Source organism: Seriola dumerili, unplaced genomic scaffold, assembly GCF_002260705.1.
Source record: "Seriola dumerili isolate Sdu_G_001 unplaced genomic scaffold, Sdu_1.0 BDQW01000331.1, whole genome shotgun sequence".
Taxonomy (NCBI): domain Eukaryota; kingdom Metazoa; phylum Chordata; class Actinopteri; order Carangiformes; family Carangidae; genus Seriola; species Seriola dumerili.
In genome coordinates, this window is record NW_019174586.1 from 9,129,774 (window position 1) to 9,150,064 (window position 20,291).

The 20,291-nt window shown below is 40.6% G+C and overlaps 1 protein-coding gene across 1 annotated transcript; it reads right to left on the minus strand.

Moving 5' to 3' along the window:
• Nucleotides 1-809: 809 nt before the first annotated feature.
• On the minus strand, nucleotides 810-18,077 carry LOC111232507 (melatonin receptor type 1A-like). The gene is made up of 2 exons (XM_022760065.1): nucleotides 17,783-18,077; nucleotides 810-1,579 (listed from the first exon to the last, which is right to left on the minus strand). Exons 1-2 carry the CDS (start codon nucleotides 18,075-18,077, stop codon nucleotides 810-812), a joined length of 1,065 nt encoding a protein of 354 aa, XP_022615786.1.
• Nucleotides 18,078-20,291: the final 2,214 nt, after the last annotated feature.

Genomic DNA, 20,291 nt, shown 5'->3' on the forward strand with positions numbered 1-20,291 from the left:
AAATTTAGAATATCAAAATAATTACTGTAAACAAATGGGGCCGCCCGCCTCTATCAGAGCTCATGTTAAATCTTCATGTGTTGTTCAAAAGTTCATCACACTACTTAATGTTCCTAAAAAGCACCAATTTGTTATTCTTATCAGCAAATAACTTGTTTTGTAAAAACTCCTCTCATCATTTTGAAATCAGCACGAGTCAGTTTTCTCTCCTGTGAACAATCAGCAGACAGAAACAGAGTCAAAGTCTTCTGTCCTTCAGATCACAGCATTGGAGATTTTCTGCCTTGAAACTAGTTTATAGAGGAGTTAATGCATCAGGGGGAAGAAGGTGATCAATGTTTGGATAATCCAACATCAAAGTATGAAGTTGGTAAAAAGTTACAACTTGTATTTTAATTCAAATAGTAATTCATGACCTCATTAACAAAGAAAGTCATGACAAAACACATTACTAAGTTAAGAGTTACTTCCATACTCTGGTCTCTTCTTCCCTATCTATGTATTTTTCTCTTTCTTAAGTCTCTCAGTTTCCCTGAAGGCATCACTGATAACGCTCAGATCATTTATTTCACTTTACCCTCCACCCCTCCTCCTCCTCCAGCTATTAAAGTTCTTCTCTTTTTCTCTCTTGTACAAAGTGTTTTTCTTTCTTCTTCTACCTTCATTTGTTTTATTTCCCATTCATTACTACTGCTTTCCTCTCTCTGTCAAGGTCAAGTTTGTTTTCTTTCTTTCATGGCTTTTTAATAGCCTTGTCATAAAAGTTAAAAATAGCCTCCGCTCCTTGCCTCTCCCCTCGGTGAATCATCTCAGCAGTGAAACTTGAAGATGATCAGCACGATCCTCTTGTACTCCTTCCTGAAGTTGTGGTTCAGGACGCCGTAGACGACGGCGTTGAGGCAGCTGTTGAAGTACGCCATGAAGTAGCTGGCCGTGAACAGCCACTCCGGTATGGCCCGGCTCAGCCTGGAGTCTAGCGCCACTGCCAGTCCGATCAGGTTCAGCGGCGCCCAGCAGACGGCGAAGAGCACGAACACCACAAACATGGTGAGGAAGTTGCGGAGGTCGTGCGGCTTGATTTTGGGTCGCGAGTCCGGCTTGACCCTCCGCCTCACCTGGATGACGAGGATCCAGATTCGCAGGTAGCAGTAGGTGACAATGCCGATCGGCAGGATGAAGTGCACCACAACCACTGTGATGGTGTACAGCGAACTGACCGACTGGGCGAAGGTGCAGGAGTACACTCGAGGGTCATACTGCAGCGACTCCACAAACCAGTTGGGCACAATGGCCAGGATGGTGAGCGCCCAGACGAGCACAACGTAGCACATGGTGTTGCTGTTGGAGAAGAGTTTGTCGTACTTGAGGCTGTGGCAGATGTAGCAGTAGCGGTTGATGGCAATGCCCGTGATGTTGAAGATGGAGCCGATGACGCTGAGGCCCATCAGGAAGCCGCTGATCTGACAGTGGATGTAGCCGGCGATCCAGCCGTCATGGAAGATGGCGGTCAGGACCAGCGGGTAGGGATAGATGGCGACCACCAAGTCAGCGAGGGCCAGGCTCACCACGAAGGCGTTTCCTGCAGAGTGAGAGGGGGAAGCTATGACATGAGATTTCAGGCATGACAGTGTGAAAGGTGTGTAATTACTTTGGTTTACCACCAACTGCATTTATTTTGCAGGACTGACAAACATAACTATGAACATTTTCGAATGACTCTTCATTCCAGATTTTTTTTCTCTTCATATTCTACTTAAATCAACTTGTCAAGTAGTGACGGGAAGTCCGGCTCTTTTCAGTGAGCCAGATCATTCGGCTCAGGTCACCAAGAAGAACCGGCTCTTTCGGCTCCCAAATGGCTCTTCATTTTACCACTTCTGCCTTTTATAATTCAGCCAAATTTAGCACTGTTTTGACCTATAATTAGTATGTGTGCACATATATCACTTAAATTATTCAATGTAATTATACTAAACCTTATAATTTCCATAAATCCATAATTTTACATTATGTTTGGTATAAAATGATTAAATGTAAAAACATCAAACACTATTACACATGTATTAAACATTTTATTTATACTGTTAATACTGTTTTGCTACAAACACTAAACAGACATGCATCTGGTAGTTGTACATAAATGTATGTATCACAGTTCTAATGCTACTGTGATGTCCATATAAAATAAAATAATAGAATAAATAGTACGCTATCCAAAAAAACAAATCATTCAGTGTCTGATTATTGTTTTGAAATTGCTCAATTGTTGTGTTTAACAGTGCTCCACCACTTGTTGAATATAAACTTTATCTAGTTTATCTGCACATTAAGACACATTTTTTTTTCAGAAGTGTACAAAGCCTCCTACAAACTTCCTCCCTCCACATCCGTGATCCCTGTGTAAATATTGATGGGCATCTCACTCGACAGAGTGCAACTATTTAGTAATAAGCCTCCACTGATCAAAATGTGTATCTAAAGACGGCTGTTAAGAGGGTTGTAGTGGAAAACCAATTTTGTGTTCGAAATGTTGCTTTTCAAGCAGAGAGGCTGTGGCCAGATTATTCAAATGTGTAGTATGTACCTAAGTGGAAAGGTCAAGTGGACATCTGGTGGATTACTGAAAAACAAGATGAAAACATTTCATCTTACATGCTATGTGATAAAGAAAATATCAATCTCACTAATAGAAGAAACAGACGATGATTCTTTTTGTGTTTTTGGTTATTGTTTGTCTCCTGGGTCTGGATTTCTAACCATATAGCTACAGAAGGTTGTCAATGCAACTGTTCTTGGGAGATGACCAGCAGTTTCTGGATGTGGGATTGTCCTTTTTGGGCTTGATTTTATCAGTCCAAAGCACTCGGTCTAAAGCACATGTGCATTTAAGGCGTGATTTTGTTAGTTTTTGCTGTAACATGCAATAAACCAATCAGAGTGCCATCTCCCATTCCCTTTAAAAGCCAGGCACTTCCACCTTGGCATCATGCTTTTATACTGGCGCAGTGTTTCAGAATAAGAATTAAATTCGAGTTGATTACATATTGTGACTGCCCAGTGAGCCCAGGCCCGGCTGTGTGCCCGAGGGGCAAGGAAGGGTTGAGCGAATCAGTACACTGTGCACAGCTCTACAAAGAAGTAATGGCACAAATCACAATGTTAGGAATATTTTATGTTACGAGAAGTGTAAATACATTTTCGGTTCATTATGAAACTTAGGACAAATTTAGTCTAAGTGAAGGATGGGAAACACAGATGGAAAACAGATTCACCAGGTAGTAAGAAAGAAAGCTTCTCTGAAGAGCCTGATTTATGTCTAACAGATTCCATGATGCATGGAAATGTGCGACACTCATGTCACACAGAATGCTACGATCTTCTGAGGCTGTGTTGTAATGTTACACCTGACTTATCCAAACATTTGAAGCACATTTTCAGCACACTCTGGTAACAGGCAGAGTATATGTGCATTGTGCACCCATTTCTCCTTGCACCAGTTGTAAGGCCCTTTATGTCTTTGGGTCGAATTTTACAACTTGAAGTTTGAAAAGAACTGGAACCAGTGGCTGCTTGAAATAAGTCTACAACACGGTTTCTTGTTTTTACACTTTCTTTCCATTCCTTTGGAAAACACTATGCCCTTCCACCTTAAACAGTGCTTTATAAATGTAATTTTAATTATCATACATTTTGAACAATGGTTGGTGTCTTATGTAGACAAAACACTACAGTAAAGATGTTGTCTCTGGGTCTTAGAACTTGTTAACTTATAGGATATTTCCTGGCATTTTTTTAGATAGAAAGGAACGAGTTCCTTCAGAAATAAAACAGCAAACCACAAACAAAAGAAAACGAAGTAAAGCAGTAGACCATAAAGTCAAAGTTGCAGTCAGATCACATTCCCCTCCAAATTCACTTTAATAGCATCTGGATCATTAAGCTCTCCAAACCTCATCACTTCCATTTTAATTCCACCAGCATCATTACAGGCTATTGTAGACAATTTAATACACAGACTGTCCAAACTGTCCAACAATTGGCACTTTAACCACTTCAGACAGCTCACACACACCTCGTCCAAAAAAGTTCATAATGATGGACTACTGTTTTCTATGATGGTAACAAAATCTCACCCTGCTCATGTGCTGTAAAGGTCTCCCACGTGGGGAAAATTAAGTCTGAGGGCCTGACGTCGCGAGCGAACCGTGCTGCATTTCAATTATGTTTTCTCACTGTTGTAGCTATTGCACATAGCTCCCTTTATGAAAACTCTCCAGTGTCTGTGCTGCATTTCTATGGTATGCACAGACTCTCTATCTCACATATATTCACCCTCCAGTCTAATGAAAGTAATTCAGTATCGAATTCAAGCATTTTCTTTTGAGTAAAAATTTAATTTTTTCAAGCTGTTTTGTTGCCAAATTAAATTTTCTGTATTCCAATGTTTTCCTCAAATCCCAGATGATAGTATTTTAGTGAAGAGGTTTCAGCTGATATAAAGAACCAACTTCAGGAAGATGATCCTTCCAAAAAAAGAGTTGCTTTATTATTACTAACTATAAAAGTGTGAGGTCAAGGTGGTTATTTAGAAAACAGCCATTTGGTTGCATTTGTTAGTTTAAAGGCTTCTGATTGTAAGTGGAAATGTCACTGGAAATATCTGGATAAAACCAGGATAACTAGAATCAGGCTATATACTGATATGATAGATAAAAGCAGGTAAATTCCCATGTAAATCCTAATTTTTGTGCTGATTAATCAACACTATCTCACACAAATGTCCCATTTGTAATAAATTACCATTTCCATTAATTTTTTTTCTAATGTACTAAATCATAAAATCAAAACTATCTGCAGATACTAGAGGCCATTAGAGGTAAATGCAAATGTTTTTCTGTCACCTCTTTATCCATCACTTTTACCAACAGCAAATACTCTCACTTTCCCTACCACCATAACATCCATCTTCTTGCCCCAGCCTCACAGATAGCAACACTACAAATGCCTCATCTGCCCTTCACTTTAACTGTGATCCATGTGCATCAAAATTTTACACTCTTCAGGCCTTCAGCAGACAAACCCATCAGGACTAAGTGTGTCTGAAATGTGGCTGTGGTCAGGTTGAAACCCATGAGTGGTTGAGAGATATGTTTCAACACTCTGCAGCTGCTGTAACTGATATGTTTTGGTGGGAGCATTTATCAAAGTGCAAACATCTTCACACCTAGAGCGGAGTGTGGTTGTTAACTGTGGCAGCGTTAATAACACCTTGTTCTACCTGCTAAACTATGCGGCACCATTCACTATGTATCACCCCCTGACTCCGTCTTCATTATGAAGAAGCTTCATTGTTAATATTCTGGACGACTCTTCGTCTCAAGCACGTCACAGAAGGCTAGTTAGGGAAGAGCTGTGGCTCGGAGCACAGAGACGGGGGACTTGTTAACCGCCAGTCAATATGTATTAGTCCATTGTTCTGTCTTTATTACTGTGTTTGCCCTTTGCAGCTATTCCCCACAATATCCCTCTTGTTGTGTAAGCGGGAGCCCCATGTTGATAAGCGGAGAAGAGAAATGTTGCCGGGGTTAGTGGTTCAATTCCCTGTCTAGTACCATGATTGAGGAAGACATTAAAACTGCCAGAGTGGGTCTCATGAGAACCGTTCATTCTTTAAATGTATAGATTCATGCTGCCTTAAGGTGCTTCTGATGAAAGTATCAGCTGTTGTCATGTAATGTCAGTATTTGCAGCAAAATGTACTTAAATATCAGAAGTAAATGTGTCCAATAGTGCAGAATGGGGCCTTAATATTAAACATAAATATTATTATTAGTTATTACTACTGATGCATTATCTTGTAAGCTTTTTAATGCTGCTCATGTGTTGGAATAAGTTTTTTTTTCTCGACTGGACTGCAACAGCTTGGCCATCCCTATAGTTGCAAATGTCTGCGACTGACTGACTGACTGACTGACTGACTGAGAGATGTTATTCCAACCGTTGGTCAGTCGAATGCCACGTGACTGAATTGAAATCTCCTCATTGGCCTTTGCTCTTGAATTGGCGCCTGCAGTGTTGCCAACTTAGCACATTTGTTGCTAAATTTAGCAACAAATCTAGGGACTTTTTGGACAAACCATGGCTACATAGAAGCGAGTTGCCAGTATTACGACTCTCTACTCTGTTCATTGAGCGGCACAGAGTGTCAGTTTGTTACCCACACAGAAGTTGTGCACTGTTAGAGACAAAATAAGAAAGATATTTCGTTGGTTATAACTTTCTCACTGACTGATCATTTTATAAGTAAATATTACCGAAATCACTGCAGTCTTTGTCTTTAATTTATGTGTTTGGGGATTTTGTCAGACGACATCGCAGTTACAGAATCAGGATTTGGAAGTTAACATGTAGTCTTAATTGGTGGCCTTTCAGTGACTATTTCATCATCTTTCCATTGTCTGACAACAAAAAACAGAAACAGAAAAACGTAAATAAGAACAACTTTATTGTGAATTTAGCTGTATTAAAATCCTGTATAAGTGAGCACAGAGACTAGAAGAGAAGCTTGAAAGTAAGGGTTGAAACTGGCTGACTGCAGTTACAAAGGTTTTCATCTACGTATTCAATTTCACTCATTGACCATCAGCCACATGCTAGGTTTTGATCTAGTGCTTTTATCTGAAAAGCAACATTTAAACTACATTCCAGATCACGGTATAGCAAGAAGTCCACTGGAAGAAAATGGACCTGTGTTCTTTGTTCAAACGATTACGGTGGCTGCATGTTGCTACTGTGCACAGGGAATCTGCAGGTCTAAAAAAGTCTCAAGAAGCACTAGTTTCAGTTTCCAGAAAACAAAAAAAAAAAAAAAAAAAAAAAATTGTGATTGCAGCAAAAACTTACTGTCATGTTATGTAAAATTCGTATGTGGACCTTAAATAATTTAATTTAATAATTTTAATTGGGTTATCCTTCCTGCTCATCATGCAGCAATTAATAATTAATGATATTATTAGTAATTATTGTTATTAACAGCTGAGAAGGACTGAAAATGTGATGTAAATGTCAATAAATAGATATTCATTGAGATCTTTCACACTGTGAAACAGTTATTTCATTAATTTCTAGGTCTCCATAATTAACCAGAGAGCTCAAAGTATCGTGCTGGAGCAGGAATTTCCACAAACTGGAAGCACAAACTTATTAATGTAATTATAACTGATCTCTAAAGCATTAGTAAACAATGTATTAACCATTAATGACTTCATTAATTACAAGCCTTTATAAATGATGCCTTATCAGAAAGTGGTAGCTACGCCTTTAATCCTAAACGTAGTTCCTACCAACATAGGCAAATAACAAGGAACCTTACTAAGGTACCGAATGATGAATTGAACCCAGCCAGCTATGCTAATCAGCCTGTTCATTAAGACAAATGATGAGCTAATTAGCATAGATTTCTATCACAGTGGTGTGATCTTTGCCTCTTGAACCCACTGAGAAGTTACAGTTCTTTCAAAGACATTGGTTTTTCCACATTGAAATGCAAATTTATTCAGCGAATCGCTCTGAAATCTAATCAGATCATCTGCTCTGTAGGAGCAGCGTTGTGAACTTTTCAGAGTTCCTGTAGTCTGGTGTTCTCGAGTTACAGCGTTTGTATCAGCGTGTCCCCCCACAGACCGAGAGACAGCAGCATGGTGGAGCATCTCATAACCACAGTCGGTTTTGAAGTGAGAGTCTCGCCATCGTGCCTTCACTCCGTTCGTGGGTTTTATTTGTTTCTCTCAGCAGTGTGAGTGTGTTCAATACCGCAGCAGCTGCCGAGGCGTCTGATCCTGACGCTGCAGCTCTGACTTTCGCTGCTTGTACCTTGTTCAATTACAACAGCAAACACTGCTGTCACCCACAGACAGATACAGATATCAGGTTTCAGGTTGGAGGAAAAGACACCTTTTCTGTCTGACTCACCCTTCAACTGACATTTGCAGATCATACTGAAGTATTGGAAAGTAACCAGAGATAGTGGTTACAAAACTGACTTTGGCAAGGGTCTAGATTATTCAGGGCTGTAGCCAAAATTTGCACATGAGGGTTATTTTACCGCCTGACCCACAATACTTTTGTCCAACATGAAATAAAAACAAGGGCAAATGAAAATAAACATGTACTGAGACCTTTTTTTTCTAAATATATCAAACTGCTCAGTGCATCAGTGTTAAACAAAAATACAAGCTACCTTTAGAAAAGTTCGCTGGGTTCCTGGTTGGGAACTATTTCTTTAAAACTACAATGACAAAACTTCCACAGAGTCTACAAGTCTTCGGTCCAACCACACACATCACCACGGTGTGCAGCTGTGTTTTCATACTGAAAAGCAGCAAAACAAATCAGAATACCCTGGATAAAACCACAATCTTTTCAAAATGACTGAGCATTTAACATGATGGCTCATACTAATAACTCCTTACATGAATATGGATGATGTGTGAATGGTGAATGTAAAACATCACATTTGATGTGATGTAAATGAATGAATTATGTCTTCAGATATTGTTTTGTGACCTGATCATGAGGCCACTTGTCACAGCATTACTTCCAGCTCAGAAAGTTTGATGATGAAAGATCAGAGCTGATGCAAACAAACTGGATGCTAACTAATGTCTTGCGTCAGTAATTTGTGAAGTGATTATTAGTGATGGAGCAAAACATAAAGGACTACATGTATTTGATTACATGTATATTTTGAGTATCAAACACCTAAACACAGTGAGCTTGGACTCAAAATGTTTTTTTCATTGTATGACCATAAAAAAACTAGTTGTAGAAGACTGTTTCTCCAATGTCCATCCACACTCACTGTGATCCAGATTTGTTCATATATTAAAATGTGGCTAAATACACAACTTCTGTTTCAGTCCTCAAAACCAACTGAACAGGTGCATGCATCCGTTTATGTTTGTTAAAGTTCAGTCACCCTTGAACCAGTCCCTGCAAATATTCCCTCCCGTGTGACGGGCCTCAAGAGCGTGTTTCCTGCGTCTGTGCAACCATGCTACTCAAAAATCAGCTTTGTTCACTTGCAGAGTGGCAGAGTGATGTGTTTAGCGTTTAATGCCCAGTCTTTCTAACCCTCACACAACCAACTCTGCAATCGTTCAACTTGGCTCATGGGCATGTCAATCAAACAGTTACTTCCTCCAATAAGCAAAACACCAGACTCAAGACAGTCTGATAAAAGCCTTTGGCTCATACTTTTTGTTTTTCCACAGCGAAAATCCAAAATGAGCACAAACTCCTTGTTCCACAAAACCTCAAACTTTGTGCTGCGGCCTTTCAAGCCTACAGGAGGTGAGTGTTGATACTCAGAGATAGAGTTGGACTTGTGTGCCACTTTAATGGCTGTGGGGTTTCAGTGCAATAAACAGTACATTGCACATATCACTCCCATGATGAAAAAACAAACAGCAGAGAATCTTTTACTGACAATTTATTTTAGAGTCAGGATCTCAGGGTGTGAGATTAAAGATGACCAGGTTTGTTGTGTATTCAATGCCTCCAACGCTGGAAATCACAGATTCACATCGAATGACTAAGTATCTGAGCAGCTAAAGGAAATTAGACAAAATAAATCATTGTGCTGTGGCAGCTCACCAGAGTGTCTGCATCCTCGGGCAGGTGTGCTGCAGCAGGACGAGGTCAGACAGGTGGCTGGGATCAGGTCAGGCTCATCAGACATGATGTCGGGAGGAAAAGAGAGGCCGTGACTTCATGTCATATGCTGCAGCAGAGCACATGCTTTCCCTGCTACAGCAAACGCTTGCTGGGTTGTTAAGCCTCCTGCCACCTGTTGCAGTTGTTGTGACAGCTCACCTCTGCTCTCCGTGGATCAGCGGGTTTTACAGTGTTTCACGATTTTAAATTTTATGCAGTGAAAAACCACCCGCACACCAATCCAAAAAATCAAATTTATTTTATCTCAAAATGTTGAAAACTTATATTTGAATACCTCATTAACACCCCTTCCCAAACACAACATGAACAGTTTTAATATACAGCACAATAAAATAGGACCTGACATGAAACAAATGATACACTTGCTATTTAACCTGCTGCTATTTTACCAAATTCAGAATAAACTCTGGGTATAGAACATAAACTGTAAATACAGATGGACTTAGCCTACATGACGTCACCCATAGGTTTCTGATGAGCGGTTTTGAAGCTCACAGTGGGCTGCCCTGCTGTTGCCATCTTGGCAGTACCTGACTCCGCCACACTCCTCTAATCCAAAATGGGCAAAGAAGAGGAACGTGTGCGGAGCCGAGACTTTGATGCATGCTGGCTAATGGCAGGCACACGTTCAACCAACTGTCACTCAATGCGGCACACCCTCAATCATGCAGAACCTTAAGCCTTAATAGAATTTAAATGAGTGAGTTGTATAAAAATTCACCCCCCCCCTGTACAGTTGTCATGAAGGAGGAAATTAGCCGGTTGTAAACATGTTTATTTCTGCTCTAAAGTTGGGCATTTTAACATGGGAGTCCATGGAGATTGACTCGCTTTTTTTCCCCGTGTTGGCTTCAGTCTCTGAGGTTGTAATCTTTACCTGTACATAGTCCTGTACTACACAGTTAGAATTCTGCCTCTTCGTCTCTGTGGATCTGACCTCAGCACAAAATCTAAAGAATTACACCCTGAAGCAATCGCAGTGATAAAACTGTGAGCATCTACTTAAAAAGTAATCTCTATTTACTGGCCTAATGATCACATACAAAATTACCTGACAAAGTAGGGGCTGTTATAAGTTGTGACCATCAGTCTGCATCATAACATGTAATTTTGATTGGAATGAATATTTTACAGTTGCACTGATGGGTGCAGGTTATGTGAGAAGCAGAATGTAGACACCCGCAGCGCTCGGAGCAGAATACACAGTCGCTGTAGTTATCCATGTAAAACGAAAGGAGGAAAACAGACCTGAAACGTAAAACTACACTTCAGGTTGAAGTTGCAAACACAGCCTCTGTAGACGGCTGTCTTGATCTAAACAAATGAGTGTCTGATCTGTCAGATGCATGTTTTGAAAAACGCAGCCAAAACACTTCCTGTGTAGACATGCCATTAGCCTCTAAATGAGTTCCCAGCCTATTTCAAAGCACAACTTGGTGAGGGATTTATAGTTATAGCTACACATAGCCGCTGTGACTGAGGTGTGCCTCCTCAAAAATGCAAAGAGCGGCTACAGAGATTGCATAACTGCAATTGGCCATCTGGGGCTGCTTTTCATTTCTCCTAAAGGTTTCTGCTGATGGTAGAGACAACATTAAGGAGGCTGAATCATTGTGTGCTTTTCAGTAACACACAAAGCAAAGACACTGCAGACCTTCCTGCTCACTACGATCACCTGCTCTCTGTTACAATGAGAGACTAACTCAACTTCAGATACATTGAGTAGTCTCTTGTTCTGGAATGAGACGAGGCAAAAAAAGGAACTACTTGGATGCAACTGTTACCTGTTAGTGCCCATGGAGCAGATTAGGAGCCATACTAAAGGCTCTGATCCGCTCCATGGGTTTTTTTTACTGTCTGTTTTGAGAGGTGCTACAAATGAAGTTTGATATATATATATATATATATATATAGTTTACTCCAGTGGTTGAACTTCTCACCTTGCTGCAGTGATGCACAGGTGTACTCCAGGGTGTGTCAGTACATGGTGACATCAGAGCAGGGGTGTGGTCAGAGGCTGCGACACACTGTCCTTCTGCCTGGTGTTAAACCTTAAACTACGATCTAGTAATGTAGAGAAGGATTAGCCTGTCAATAGATTGACAGGCTAATCCTTCTCTACATTATAGTGAACGCTGAACTGGGTTTTTGTGCAAACTTATAATGACTGTAAAAACTTTTTTTTTTCGTGAAACCTGACACAAACCCAGCCCAAATACAGCAAAATCCCTCCCTCACGTTTGGACCAAGCAGCAGACTACAACTCCCAAGTTTCAAATTCCAGTTCCTGAGTGTAGCAGAGTATTCTTTCATGAATAAGGCCCAGCAGATTATTCACTCCTCAAATCCCACTGAAATCATGTTGTGCAGTGATTGGTTGAAGTGACAGCAAACACTGTCATCCCACCATGACACATAATCCTGCTTTAAAAGCTGTTGAAAATGCTTTTGGCAGAGCAAATGGCACGCACCATTTTCAAAAGGTGTATTATCTGAAAAGCCACTGGGGAGTTTCCATAAATATTCCTTTTGCTTGCTGACCAGCTGTGACCTTGCTCAAGCTTCGCAGTCACCCAATACTGAAGCTGTGAAGGTTTAATGATTACATTGCACTCCTCGTGTTTCCTTAAAATCTATAGTTAACAAACAGGATTCAGTCAGCAAGATAAAAAAAAAAGGAAAATGACCTTAGATATCTTCCATTGAGACTTGTCATGTATGAAATCAATTCATGAAGACAAATTATAATGCTGAGTTAAAATGCTGCAACCTCTCTCCATTGTCAATCCATTTTGCAATGGCTTAGCAGCCCAAACAAGACTCTTGGCAGATTTAATTACAAAAATAACTTGGGACAATGATGGGACATGGAAATTTTCAGTGTTTTCTGGTGGATTTACTTTCTGCAAGCCAGTGTCTGTCAAATGTCAAAGATCCTGTGGACAAAGAGGAAGCATTAACTGACTTTTCAGTTAGTTAGCCCACATTTGTCAGTTTGAAATGTGGGCTTTAAAAGTTTGTAGCTTTCTTTGCCATTGAGGACAGCAGTAGTAGTCAGATGAACAGCGGGTGCAATTAATTTAAAGACTGAACCAGACTTACAGCAAAAAACATCAGAACATCCATAGAAAAGTTCACATATATCAGCATCAAAATGTAGTTGAAGTACCAAAAGCCAAAGCACTCATAGTCTTAGCTTAATCTATAATAACACATCTTTATATATTGATTTTATTTTCATGTTTTAGCTGCTGGTTGTGAACATTACTTAGGCTACCACTTAAAGTAGTGTTTCTGCCTCTCAAACCTAATTATAGCCACTGTATGTATTTTTCTTAATGTAATCTGCTCATCACAGACCATTGCCACCTTCTGCAGAGAGTTCACTGATTTACATATAAGTAATAATAAGTTTCATCAGTTGAGAGCTTCAGGGCTCGTTGAGATCCATCAGGGTTCCTGGTTCCCGGTTCTCTGTTTGGCTTGAATGTGCATAAAGATGCACGGCGATGTGATACACATCCCTGCTAAAAGTTTCACGCTATTCCACTGACTGTTTGGTGGCAGTAATGTGCCAAGAAACATAAATGGATGTAAACAGTACAGGTCTGAAAATGTTTTTTTTTTTAAAGTGAAAACTCAAAAAGCAAACATGTCCAGCTGAAACTGTCTTAACTTGCATGACCATGAACTCATCGTCTGACCTTCAATTTTCTTAACAACTGCTCATCCGACTGCCTTCAAACTTTGCATGTGTATTTCTTGAGAACCTTAGGAAGTGCAGTGTGGACTGTGAAGTTTTTTGGATGGCCCACTGTCGAGATTGAAACCCTTACGCTTCATGGGACTGCAGTAGTTTTCTTCAATGTTTAGAGACAGAGGCAAAAAGAAGAGCAGAGTAGTCAAACAAGTAAAAACAAGCCTCTGCACAGACATGATAATTGCTATTTCCATACTACACTAAATGCTCGCCTCAGAATATATTAACAGAGTTGTATTTACAGGTATTTTTCGCAGCCCAAGCAGGAGTACTGAGTGTGCGCAGATTATAAATGAATAATCTGTCGGTTTTTGTGCCGATCTGTTGACACTGACATGATGAAATGTGACGGGACTTTACTGATGATCAGGTAGTGTGTTTCTGACAGGGCAGATGGAGAGAGCATGGATGGATGGAGTGGGAGGACAGGAAAACAGGGGAAAGAGGAGAATAATTCAGCGGTAGAAGAGAAGAGGTACAGAGAAGAAAGGGTAGGAATCGAAAGGAGAAGAATGAAAGAGAAGAATAATTAAGAGGAGAGGAGGGTGATTGAAAAGAGAGGGCACTGACGAGAGTAGAGGAAAGGTGAGGGAAGAGTCTAAGGGAATGTAACAAATGGAAAGGACAAGAGAGGCAGGATAGGAGAGTGGAGAATTGGAAAGGCAGAAGATGAATTGAGACGAAAGTTGGGAAGATGGGGTAACCATAGAAAAGGTAGGGGGACGGAGGTTGGGGGAAGATAAGAGAGGACAAGAAGGGAGATCAGAATGAATGAGGAGGTGGTGAGGAGAATAAATGAAAAAAGGTGAACAATTCATCCAGTTTTCCACCTCCAATCATTATATCCTAACTCAGGGATTCCAGGGATCTGCCGCGGACTGATGGAAAAGCAGGATATAAATGATCGCAGGAAAAGACAGAATATGGTTGTTTATGTATTGATTCATGGCAATGCCAATTTGTCACCATGACAAGTCTGAGGCTCTAGAGCATGACTGTGACCAGATGACTGGGAGCTCCAAATTCACGTGACAGAAAATTATTTGTCATGTTATTATTTATATAAGTATTAACTTACAAACCCTTGCAACTCCACCCTCCCATTTATGTTTGTTTACCTCTTTTTCTTTAAATTCACTGCCTTTACATCATGTTACATGCTTACATCCAATTTAGATGGACCTGTACATTTCCTTCAACTCTGCAGTCAAGAAGTTCATGTTATGTTGCAGAACTCAAACTAGTTGAAGGATTGTTTCAATAAAAATTCGTCTGGGTTACATATAACAATTTTCCAACAGAATTTGAATACATTTATTCAGTGTCCTAACTACAAGTTGAAGCAAAATCATTGAAATGCTGTTGAAACAACAGTTATACAATAACCTTGACGTGCGATAATGTTCACTTGTCGGCCCAATTTAGTCCAGTTTTAACCCAGACGTCTAATGTAGTAAGTGCAGAAAATTAAAGATGGAGCACAAGCACATCCATTAATTCGTGGCAGATTCTGGGTGACAATTATCTATATAAAAAGCAGGAAAAAGAAAATATGTCACGCTGCTGTCTCGTTCCCAATTCTTCTTTTGTTCATCAGGTCCTGTAGTGCTGCAACTAACTATTATTTTCATTGTCAATTCATCTCCTGGTCATTTTTCAAATTGTTTTGCCTGTAAAATGGTGTGTTTTGCCCGACCAACCAACAGTCCAAACCCCAATGATATTTAGTTTAATAATAAGTATGACCATGAAAAGCAGCAAATCTTTTCATGGTCTTAACATTTTAGCTGCAGGAAAGTGCAAGTATTTGACTTTTCTGCTTAAGTAATGATCACCCAAGTATCAAAATAGCTGATTAATTTTCTGTCAACTGACTGCTCAAATAATCAACTCAGCGTTGCAGCCCTCATGTCGTTTTTTCATGATGTCCTTAAAAGAAGATTGAAATAAGAATTGGGAACAGGAGACACCAGCATGCAGCTAAGGTTTTTTCTTCTTTTTGTGAAATCAAAGATGAACACAAGGGACCAACCTTTACTTTCTCTTTACTAGGCTCAAGTTTTTCTGTCAAATACTGGTCTGCATGAAGTGTTCATTTGAAATACTTCCTAGAAAAGCTGCAGAAACAAAAAGATGAGCAACTTTGCATTAACTTAAGTTTTCTTAACCAACAATAATATAGTTTTTCTACAGTCTTTCCACTCTTGAGCTGCCAGTGGACTTCATCAGAACAGCATAGCAGATGGTTGAACAGCCCTCTCAGATTAAGGGAATGACTTTCCGAAACTGACCCCCACGTCACGCTTTGATTGGCCAGGTACGCAGAGGTGAGAGAGGAGCCAGAGTTTGAACTTCTCTCTCTTTTTTCATTTGTCACACAATTATTTCAGTCACTTTTCATGCATACAAATGAATGCAGCACTATGGATGTCTTTAAGCAGAGGCTGTCTGAAGGTGTGCACCATTATGCCCACATTTAAACAGGATCAGGAATAGGGGAAAAAAGCATTTGATCAACCAGCTCCAGTCAGGTCTTTGTTGGTATTTCAATTCTCCCAGCAACTTTGACAAAACTGTAGAAAAGATGATTTTTTTTTTCACAGTATCCAGGTGTAACTATCATCTGTCAGATTTAATTGACCCACTAAGAGACCTGAGAGTCTCTGTACACTAGACAGCAGCACACCTTTCAACTCAATCCACACATTCAGCTGTTGAACCAAATCACAGAAAGAAAACTTTGCAAAAACATCATATCTGACATAACGGTCACTGCTACTGTGTCTGCCAGAAAGCTAAAAGTGCTGTTATGTTTAGACTTTTTGGCCAAAGCTTGCCAAGACCCGCAGATTCACAGCTTTCCATAAAATTTGGCAGCATTAGTTTCTCTGTGCAGGATCTTCTCAGTTCAACCTCCTGTTGAGTCCATTAACACAGAAACTGGAGCAAGTGCTTTCCCTTAATCGCAGCTGATTCAGGCTTTCAAAGAGGGGACAGTAGCCTTCCTCTTCCATAATCTCTCAGCTGATTTGGGTTTGACCTGGCAGCTTTTTGACCTTTCACAGACAAGCTTCTCTAACACCAACAGTTTTTTGACGTAAAGGATGGGGGGGATGCAGTGAATTGATTTTCCTGCCTGGACTATTAATATTGAAGCTTCACAGGAAGCTGGGCTTCACTGCTCCATTATGCGAAGATTGTAAAAGGCAAAAAAACACATCAATATTCATATATTGTCATATGAGTGCATAGAAGGCGCCCTTACTAAGTGCTTTTAATGTGATATTTACCACTAGAGATGGCTCTGTGGGAGCATGCTGCTGAGTGAGAGATAACAATTAGGAGCCAGGATTGATTTTCTCTCTCTCTGTTTGCTTGAGGGTTCCTAAGTGCCTGGGTTATTTATGCACAGTGGTGCTCTTAGCTTGTAGTCCGCATCAATCTGAGGCTTCTATCAGATTTACACATCAAATACAATGCGTCACCAACTATGGCTCGACTAATTTTAGTTTACAAAAGTCCTTGATCGGAAGCCAATATGGCAAATCTCCCAGTCTGCAGCTGCAGAGCTGCTCCAAACACCTGGACTGTCACTGGTGTCACACACTAACAATTTTCTGTCAGCGCTGCATTTTTATAAAACTATTACAATGTGTCAAACAGCCAAACCTTTTGTCAAAGTGTCCTTGAGTAACACATGAAGCAGTAATCCGTTCAATTCACTCAGCAAGGCAGTGACAGAAAAATTCAAAGATGGAGAACGTACCAGAGAACTGAGTCCTAGAGGAGTGAAACGTCTCAGACCAGATCTGACCTGTTAATAATCTCATCATGAGCAGGGAGGGGCTAAAACTGCTGTTCACACAAAATAATCAGAGAGCAGGTGCAGCAGGGGACACCAACTTGCATTTGCTTCATATAATACAGGATAGTATATGGTGTGTAATGGTATATATTCCAATAATAATCCTTTCTGTTTCACATATAGTTAAATTTGAATAATTCCGTTCAGAAATATTCTAAATTTCTTGTAATATTCCTGCAGGAAATTAAAAATTAATATATGTGATAAATAGATTTTAATGTCTTTTATTTATTTAAAAATATTACACAATCACTAAAGTTTATTAAGCTTTGGTTTAAGTTCATAAGTAAGTCGAACCACTGCAAGCACATAACCTAAGTTCATAGTGACAACTCCAGGAAAAACCTAATTATACATCATACAGTTTCTGATGAACTATCTCCAGATGAACTGACTAACGTGCACGGACGCAACACCTCTACCTGCTTTCCTGAGTTTCCTGTTCCTGAACACGGACACAATGACCAGCAGGTTCCCGATAACATCCACCACGATGGTCGTGATCAGGACGCCGGCCAGCAGGGTCACCACCCAGGGGAAGGACTGGTGCTGCTGACCTGGAGCCCCTTCCTCCCCTGCCGGCGTGGAGTTGCCGGGCCCCAGTGTCCCTCCCACCATGGTGGGCTCATGGTCCTCCAGGGACATCAGTTGCGGAAGGTGCCTCGGGTCGACAAGTCGCATCCGGCCGTGGCCGCGGAAGGTCTGTCCATTCAGCATAACGCACGGCGGTCAGACTACGCGCACCGGGGAGTTGTGCGCATCGTTGCGCTCAATGGCACCGGAGCGACGCGTCCTTTATGTGCCGAAGTCTCCAAACGGGACATCGCAGGACATTTCTGTGAGTCAAGTGCGATTTTATTTTAACTAGGTTCACCTGTCACCGGTTGCGAGAATACAAACGCGACAGATTAATCTGGACTTTTGTGCTGAAGGAGTCTTCAGTGGCCAATATTCAGGGATAAAAAACGCACCAAAAATATTTTCCCATTCCCATTTAAACTAAAAGAAATTAAACAAAACTGCAGCTTCTTGGGTCACCCGCTTCATTTTGTGAATCGTGCTGTTCTGGCGCAGCCGGAGTGATGTTTCCACGCTGAGGTTTCATTCACAAATCCGCGCCTTTATCCATGACTCCAACTTCATTCAGTCTCTGTCTCTCAGGCTGCCGGTTTCACGGTCATTCAGACTCAACTCTGAGCGTCTGAGCCCTCGTCGAGCCTTATAGCGTCCAACAGTGACGTACCCTCTCTCTCTCTCTTTCTCTCTCTCTCTGTTTCTCTTTCTTTCTCTTTCCCTTTCTCTCCTTTGCTCTCTCTCTCTCTCTATCTCTCTCTCTCTGACTGCCGTGTTTCTCTGTTATATACTTTCCACATGATCCTCCAGTGATGCGCTCTCCATGGTCTTTTCTCTGTTCTTTCCTTTCTCTTTTTTCTTTTTCTCCCCTTCTCTGTGTTTTTTTTTTCTCTCGCCATCCCTTCAATCTTTACAGGTTTTTCACCTGTGCGCAAAACGGTTACATCTGATCCACCGGTGATGCTTTCTCTCGCTTGGCTTCTTATCGCCTTCTGCAGATGATGTTGGCGGGCCTTCGCCTCCCCGGATGCGCTTCACGGTCCTTCATAAACGCATCGTCGGACGGTTCACATTCCTCTGACATGTGACATCTGTGATTCTCAACAGTGAACTTACTTTGAGCTTTAAAACATGCACATCAAAGGATGTTTGTGTGGTCTTTATTAACCTTAATTCAATTTATTATAGGATGGGTTTTTTAGTGATATCATATCACATTTAAAATATAAAGAAATTTCACAGACCAAACTCACTTTTGAGTGCCTCAGACACATTATGCAGATTTGTAGGGTGATAATATTGGCTGCTGGATGACAGCCAGTCGGCTAATGGCAGATAAAAAAAAATGTTGAGGCTATTATTTAAAATATCCTTGATTGTTATTGGCTTTTAAAATCTGCTTATGACCAGTCCACACACAAGGAAGCCCATGACTCCAAACTGTCTTTTTGTGACATTTTCCTTGGATTTGATTCAGTGTGCGTCGTTGAAGGTGGTGCTTCTTCTTTCTCAGTTTAGCCTTGGTGGCCTTCACATTACTGCTCATACAGACCTTCTTCTGTTCATTCCAAACAAAGCCAGTACATTAAACCTACAGCATCATTTTCCATCTAAGGAGCTAGCAGACAGCGAAAGTCTGGAATAAGGAATGTAACTGCTTTCACAAGCCTGATATACATAGGAAATTCTACAATGACGAATAGAAACTTGTTGATATATTATTATATTATATTCCAAAAAAAGAATAACATCACCTACTTTTTGCCTGAACTGGACCACATAGCACAGGAATAGACCGAAAAATAACCTCACAGCAGCTCAGATTTAAACAATTCAACACAGGAGTGTGCGTGGTGAAGTGAACAAGGTGATGGATTTAGATCATCAGCGCTGGTCTAAAACACAAGAGGAAGAAGAAGAGGATGGAGACTGGTGTATAAAAAGACAAGATGGTGCCCAGAGAATTTGAATCATTCATTTCCACATCAAACGCAACGTTCGCCAAGTCTTTTGGTTTTCATCCAAACAGGGCAAATACTCTCTCCTCTCCCTCATCTGACATGCACTTTGTTGGTGCTTGAAACACTCAAGTCTCCGCTGTGAGTAATGTGACTCAGTGTGTGTTGGTTTGCATGAAGCATCTACACACACACACACACACACACACACACACACACACACACACACACACATGCATTACTCACACAACATATGCAAATACACCTGTGCTTCTTTGGGATGTTTGACCAGACACTGTGAAGCATGCTTTATATATATTGCTGAAGTGTTGTGAATACACAAAGCGAGAAACATGTACACAATCTCATGCACAAAGGCGCAGGAAGCCTCATGCGTAAA